The sequence below is a fragment of the Syzygium oleosum genome, unplaced genomic scaffold (genome assembly GCF_021117445.2).
Source record: "Syzygium oleosum isolate NSW1041296 unplaced genomic scaffold, Sole_v2.1 Sole_v2.45, whole genome shotgun sequence".
NCBI classification, from domain to species: Eukaryota; Viridiplantae; Streptophyta; class Magnoliopsida; order Myrtales; family Myrtaceae; genus Syzygium; species Syzygium oleosum.
In genome coordinates this window covers 1,650,488-1,658,149 of record NW_026607529.1, presented here as the reverse complement: position 1 = coordinate 1,658,149, position 7,662 = coordinate 1,650,488, and the positions used below count along the sequence as shown (strand labels likewise).

The 7,662-nt window shown below is 39.3% G+C and overlaps 1 protein-coding gene across 1 annotated transcript; it reads left to right on the top strand.

Moving 5' to 3' along the window:
* The first annotated feature begins 613 nt into the window (after positions 1–613).
* Positions 614–6,267, top strand: LOC115679756 (transcription factor bHLH110). Its single transcript, XM_030603454.2, has 7 exons — positions 614–1,079; positions 1,539–2,208; positions 3,273–3,428; positions 3,526–3,591; positions 4,352–4,417; positions 5,595–5,654; positions 5,848–6,267. The coding sequence occupies exons 1-7, from the start codon at positions 937–939 to the stop codon at positions 6,001–6,003; spliced, it is 1,317 nt and encodes a 438-aa protein (XP_030459314.1). The 5' UTR covers positions 614–936; the 3' UTR covers positions 6,004–6,267.
* Positions 6,268–7,662: the final 1,395 nt, after the last annotated feature.

Here is a 7,662-nt window from a genome sequence, read left to right as displayed (position 1 = left end):
TTTCAATGAAGCTTGTTTCTACACTATAGTAATCCATGTCCTGTTAGGCATAATTTGGGATTGAGCTCGAGAGTATATAATTGAGTGTCTAATCTTTGGTGATCTTGAAAACTTTTGGCCAATCTCTTTCTATAGACATTAATCACATCGATCAAATCACCGCTTCTCGTCCGGTAAGGCCCATGTAACTAGCTTATTTAGGGTGAAGCCTTGGGATTATATTCTGATCAAGTTAGATGCACTCTTGCCGAAAATGAGTTGTGATTGCATTCTAACTTGTCATGATAAACATGGAGAAGGGTATTGTACAGATCACCACCCTTAATACACTGATAGAGAAAGAGAGAGGAGAGAGAATAAGGTAATTATATAAAGGGCCTCCATCGACAGGTGGGGATGAGAGAGAGAGAGAGAGAGAGAGAGAGAGAGAGAGAGAGAGAGAGAGAGAGAGAGAGAGAGAGTCGATGCCATCATTTCCGTTCGCAGACTGGGTTGAAAGCCTTGGGATTGAAGGCATGGATCTCAATCATGGCATTAGTCCAGCATAATCATCTCCCTGTAATTGCAGTGTGCCAGAAACCAAAGCTGTGTTTGAGAGAGAGAGGGGGTGGGGTGGTCTCGTCAAGCTCACGCTGAGAAACAGATAAAAAGTCTTCCTGAAAAAAACAAACCCCTATAATTAAAGTTGTAGATGGACTACATCTACACTTTCTTTGTTTCTTTCTTTTCAAGTTCCATACTTTACATGAAATCTCTCTGATAGAGTAAAGTGGGAGAGACAGAGAGAGTGGAGGACAAGCATCAAGGGTGTCACCTGAGAGACTGTGTTGATCAGCAAGAGATTCCCCTTACATCTGAGATACTTGTAAGTGTATTAATTACTCATCCTGGGGATTCTCAAGAACTTATTTAAGAAAAAAGAAATTCTTGAAGCCCATGGAATCTGCAAATCTCCATCACCAATACGATCAATTCCAAGATCACCATGCTGGGTCTTCTTCTTCATCTTCTTTAGACAGCCCTTCTTGCTATGGATCAGTTGATAACTCCCATTCTTGGACACCCAACACCAGCTTCTTGTAAGTACACAACCTCTCTCTTTCTCTTTCTCTCTCTCTCACTCTCTCTCTCTCTCACACACACACAAACAACTTTTGGTTAGTGACATCTGTGCCATCATGAAATTGGTACAGCTTAATCTTCTTGGAATGTCTTCCTTTTCTCTCTTTTTTTCCCTTTATTTGATGCAACGATCGAGATTGTATTGGAGAAATTTTTGATAGTGGGGTTCCTACTTCCTTGTTTAGCTTGTGATTCTCAGTAAAAAGAAAAGAACTTTAATACTATTTCTTTGGCATAATGACACTTCTACTCCAAAACAAGCAGTAACACATGCTTCATTTCTGTTCCATTTTCACTTTCTTTTGCATAACAATCCAATCTTAGACAAAATAATTGGGAATTTCTCGGCATGCTAACAAGTTTTAATGATTAGCGAGCGCTTAATGTACTTTGTTTTGGGATGCTTATATGCGCAGGAATGCTGGTGGAAACTTCTCGAACTCCAATGTCATAGTAGCAAACTCTAGAACTGATCCGACTCCGAAACATGGCATCCTCAGTCCTCTTCTCCAAAGTTCCTCGGTCCAAATCGACCTTGGATCTCACTGGACAAGAAACAACTCATCAGTCGAACCGTTCGGCAATAACGTAGACCTCACATACGGTGTCAAGGAAGAGCTCTCGGGCTCTTCAAGATTTACTGACCTGCTCAACAGTACTCAATCTGGCATTGAAGATTTGCATCTATATCACAGCACAAGTCACGTGAAGAACACTGATGAGGAGAGTGATGACTTGAGCGAACTCAGCCAGAAGCTCATGCTCAAGACTTTGACCTCCACTTGCCAAATTAACCTCAACGCGTACTTGCCCGGCCAAGATTTCTTCTATCCAAGCGCTCAACACTATGTTCGGCCAGGGATTTTCAGCCAGATTCATCCAAGCATTGATGTTTCGAATTTGAGTCAGTCGCGGGGTTCGGTGTCAAGCTCCTTGGACATAAATTCTCCAGCATTTGATCTCCTAAACGGAAGATTTAGTGGCAGTATTGCAAACACTACGCAAGGGACTAATCTTGGAATGCATAGAGAAAGCCTTGCTTTTGGCCTTCAACGAATGCGGCAATCAGCGCAACATCACGATCGAGTAAGTCAGTACATATCTCACTTCTTGTGTTTTCTGCCATGCGGAAATAAATTAGCCATGAATTTTCCTTTTTATGTACCGTTTTGTTATACCTAGCATTATTTTACTTTCTTAATGGTTATTTCACATTGTATATGTTAGTATTTATAAAAATCTTGTCGTCCTATGAGGTTCTTGTTAAGTTCATTGTAAATAATAAGTTAGATTGAAAGCCATCAAAATCATCTAACTGACCTCATTTACTTTAAAAAGCTCAAGTGTGGTCCTTTCTTACTGGGCTCTAAATGCAAATAAAGGTTATGCATGTCATACTTTCAGTACTTCTAGCAAAATCAAATGCTCTCTCCATGGAACTGATTGTTACCATCTAAAGCGATTCTGCACTTGGTTAGGTCAAATAAACACTAAATTTGCACGGCATTCTTCCTGCAAAATTGCATGTCCTTTACCAAACTTCAACGAACTAAGAGTATGGATAAAATAACTCATTTGATTACGAATAACATGTTGACAATCTCACCTTCTGACTAAACTAAATAACATACACAGAATGATTGTCGGCGACAGAGCCCGCTTACACCTCTATCATCCTCTCGTGCTGAAAGTCAGCTAAAAGGACTTTTCCCAACCCAAAAGTAAATGGTGACTTTATACTTAAACTACAATAATTGTGTAGCTTGCATAGCTATATACGCACTGCTATATCTGTGTGCATGCATGGATTATCAATGTAAACATCCATAACACTACTCATGAGAAATAAAACTGAAAAGCCTCGATTCTAGGAATCATCATTCACTTACCGCACTTGGGGGAAGCCTTTCGTAGAAAGCAAGCACTGATCACAACGGGATTAATAATTTAGTCCTACTGGCTTCATTGGAAAGAAATAGAAAATTTCACTTCGGTGATGTATGCTATTACACATTGGACAGCCATTTTTTTTTCTTTTTTCCTTTTTTTTTTCTGTTTGGGTCAGAACTACTATGCCCTTTCACTGTATAGAATTGTCAATTCCAGTTACGAATTCGAACGATTTTATCATGCTTTTGCAATTCTTTTAGATGAAGATATCGCCGGCTTTCTCCGCAAAGACAACAGAGGCAAAGAGACCCAGCAGTTCACTGGAGCCTAGCAAGACTAGTGGCCCTCATCATCAGGTTGCTCCCAAGAAAACAAGAGTGGATCAGTCAACAAGAGCTGCTTCTGCACCTTTCAAGGTTTCCAAATTAATGATGGTAGATTTTCCCAATGAGGTTTGTCCGTTTTCATTTCTAGAAAGCTTATACTATTTTGTGCGGCAACAATATGGACCAGGTTAGGAAAGAGAAACTAGGGGACAGGATAGCAGCTCTGCAGCAGTTAGTAGCACCCTTTGGCAAGGTTAGTGTGTACGTTTCTGCTTGTATTTAGATCATTGTGGTGGACCTAGAGAACTCTGAATAGGATTGATCAACAATGCAAATTTTGCCTGAAACTTCACAGATACACATACTTATATGAGTGTGTGTATTGTATCGTACATAACCCGTAAATACTCAGAACAATTTTGCTGGCAAGGGGTCGCTGGTCCTTGCCAGTCGTCTTTACGTATCGTGGCGCCTGATGGCGAAGCAACAGCTGGTAATGTTTGTCTCCACCAAAGTAACAACATATGGGAGGGGTTGTGTGAATCAAAAGTTAATCTAGGTTGTACCAAAGCCATATCTTATTCGACTGCATTCGACATAATTTTTTTTTGAAAAGACGGGAAAATGTTGGCTACATAAAACGATATTCTTTAGAAGAATGAAGTTTTCATTCGGGTTATTATAGCCAACTTGGAGTTGCACAGCAAAGTGCTGCCAAAAGAAAATGAATAAATAATGAGCTAGCCAAAAACACAAAACTGATAAGTAACTCATGAGGAACATATGAAATGAACTGAGTTCCAGCTTCCAAGCGTAGTCAGTTCCCATATGGGCATTCAGACCCGAAAATCTACAAAATTCAAGGGAAAAATTAAGCACAGCACAAGGAAAGGAAAGAGCATATTTGTAGGGCAAGAGCGAGACATACTAGCTCTATTTTTCTATTCGAGTTTTAGCGTGAAACGGCGTGCGTTTTTGGTGCATGTTGGTCGGGGGGATGGAGAATATTTCAGACAGACACAGCATCAGTACTGATGGAGGCTATTGGTTACATCAAATTCCTACAAAACCAGGTTCAGGTACTTACTTCCCCATCCTCTTTCCTCTGTCCACCTTGTCATTCTGTCTTATTCATTTCTTACTCCATTCATCGGAATCAGCGTCCAAGGAGACTTTCCGTGTTGTTTTGCATATTAAGTGGAGACTATTTTCTTTCTCTTCTCTCTCTCTCTCTCAATAAAAAATGTTGGTAGATAAGCTAGGCTGGTCTAGAATGTTACTCTCACAACGTGATGTCTTGTTTATAACTCTCTCTCTCTCTCTCTCTCAACAAATGTTGTAGATAGAGAAACTAGACTGGTCTATAAAGTTCATCCACAAATTGACAGGACATCAAATGGGTATTCCAATATTTTTCACTTTTGTAAAATAACTGGAGAACCAATCTCAAATTGGTAAATTCCAGACTCGCAAAATACCCTATAAATCCAAGAGAGACATGGGCCAAAGTCTAGATAGATGGTTCATACATGGAATTGTTTAAACTTAATGAAGGTCTGGAAAATCGAATCTGTGTCGCGCACCTAATCTACACATATATTTCTATGTCTTAGTCATTAAGCTCACCCATGATGTATATATTTGGTTAAATATATTCGAAGAATCATTCACATATTTAAGTATTGAGTACTTATAATTTTCTATAAGCAAGAGAGGGTTGGGAAAAGGCCGATCAGTCTATTGCAACCTCCACTTCATTGACCCTCTCCACCATGCCGACCCCTCATCATTACAACCTCCGCTTCAACCATGTGCTATCACAATAGCTGGTGGTGGGGTTCGGCAATCTTGGTGATGGTGGATGGGTTGCATGGGCGAGGGACAAGAGGAGAGAGAGCACACATATAGAGAGATGATTTAGGTAATTTCTTTATCTAGCTACACGATTCGGACTGACCTTATTGAATTAAGATCTCTCGGTTTGTCATCCACTTCAACTTACCTCCGAAAGAAGGATCTTGATCTATTCTACCATTTATATATATATATTTTCTAGATGTGAAGTCACATCAGTATCGTGTGTCTAAATTTTATGACCTATATAATGTCATGCCAATGATTTGATGGCGGTTGTACGAAAATGACTCGATTGCATCAATTGCAAATGTTACATGCTACACTGTCCAAAAAATAGAATTGTTCTCTGTTAAATGATTTTCTTAATTAAAAGCTAACCCGACAATTTGTTTTCGTCAGACGCTAAGCGTTCCTTACATGAAGTCTTCCCGCAAGGAGGCCAACCGATCGAGGCAACGGGTAAGACATAAGAAATCAATTCCATTTGTAGATCTTTTATCACTTTGTTAGGAACTTCATCAATTAGCTGTATTCATTCAAGCTTCTCTAGCTAGGTTTTATTCTAATGAACTTTGTCGGCCTATTTAGCTGGTGAATCAAACCATTTCACACCAGACCCTTCATTAATCGTAGCCACATACCAAAATTTCAGGGTCCGAGAGAGGATGAAGATGACGAACAGACAACCCAAAATCTTAAAAGCCGGGGGCTATGTCTCGTGCCGCTATCGTGCATGTCTTATGTCGCCGCCGAGGGAGGCAGCGGAGGTGGCATTTGGCCATCACCTGCCGCCCAATTACCTCAGTAGAGAGACTTCACAAGTTGTTCATCTCCGCTTGGATAGCTTGAGTTAATCATCTAGGTTCTCTCCTCGTCCATCATTTGTGGAGCAAATTTGGTCATTCTGAAATAACCTCGACTTCAGCGGAGACCAAGTTTGATCCATCGATTTTTTTCCCCCTGATGATAATGTAACTTCAGGAATTTTCTTTTTTTTGCCATGCACATTCGGTTCGTGATGAGCAATCATCATCGAAGGGAATCTGAAAATAAATCAACTAGTTTATGACCCGCGCGATTAATGTTTAGATCTGTTCCGTCGCCGATTCTCGGGCTATTTTGCATGAACTATGTCAATCGAATAACATGTGCGCGTTCAACACGTGCGGGATCTGTACCAGGTACATGTGCACATGTGTGCATATGTATGTATTGTAGATGGCATACTTACACAGATACGTATGCTTAAAATGTTGATAGTGAATAGGATGATAAAGTGGTGCCCCGTTCACAATTGTGGCTTATCTTGTCTGAAACTGAATTGAAGATCTAGTTCAATCAATGTTGGCATATAATGCCGATAAGTCAAATAGAACAATGTAGATAATCATGCGAAATTCTGTCTTTTTAGTTGAGTTATTACATGCTTTCTTCATTGGTATAAGAGAAACACTACCTAATCATAGATTTGTTGCAGAAATCATGTTAAGACGAGTTGAATTCCTATCACGCCTTTCGCTATACTATTGTAGACAACTTTCTCATGATCTCTCGAGAAATTTTGTCATAAGCTCTAGTTTCGCTCATCGTGTCAAATCGGAGCAAATCTTGGACAATTTGGCCTGGCCAATATGCTTTAATGCTCTAACCGGATAGGAAGAATGAGAATTTAATCTAGTGTAGAATTGACTCGAGTATCGGAATAATTATCCAAGAAGTCATAAATTTATTGTACGACGATCAATTCGGGAGAATTACCAAAAATGTCATAAACCTATTGCAATTATGCAAATTTAGTCCTAGACTTTTTTTTTGGCCAATTGAGTTATAAACCTTTTACATTTGTGTCATTTTAGTCCATCCGACCAATTTTGTCCAGCCGGCGTTGATGTGGATAATTTTTTATAATATTTTAATATTTATCCAAAATTTTTAATTAATTAATTTTTTAATATTCTTTTCCTTTTTTTTTTCCTTTATTTCTCTTTTTTTTTCTTCCTTCTTCCTCTAGCCGGCGAGACCTTGCTGTCATTGGGCGAACCCCTGCCAGATTCGGCGAGGGTGAGCCTCACTAGGGGCAGACGAGGCTCACCCTCACCAGTGGTCAACCTCGCTGGCCAATGGAAGAAGGAAGGAAAAAAAAGAAAAAGAAAGAAAAGAATAAAAGGAAAATAGATAAATAATTAAAAAATTCGAAAAAATATTATTAAAAATTTTACACATCAGCGCCGACCGTATTATGTCAACATCGATTGTGCCATGTCATTGCCAGCCGGCCAAAATTAGCCGGATGGACTAAAATGGTACAAATGAAAATGTTTATGGCTTAATTGGCAAATAGAAAAAAACAATTTAGGGATAAATTTGCACAATTGCAACGGGTATAAAGACTTTTTTGGTAATTTTTCTTGGCTAATTCAGTTCTAAACTTTTCATTTTTGCCAATTTAGTCTTATACCTTTTGACG

Coding starts and splice junctions, on each gene's coding strand:
- LOC115679756 (XM_030603454.2), top strand. CDS start 937: ATGGAATCTGCAAATCTCCATCACCAATACGATCAATTCCAAGATCAC. Junction 1,080..1,538: donor ACACCCAACACCAGCTTCTT/GTAAGTACACAA, acceptor TTATATGCGCAG/GAATGCTGGTGGAAACTTCT. Junction 4,418..5,594: donor TCCTACAAAACCAGGTTCAG/GTACTTACTTCC, acceptor TGTTTTCGTCAG/ACGCTAAGCGTTCCTTACAT.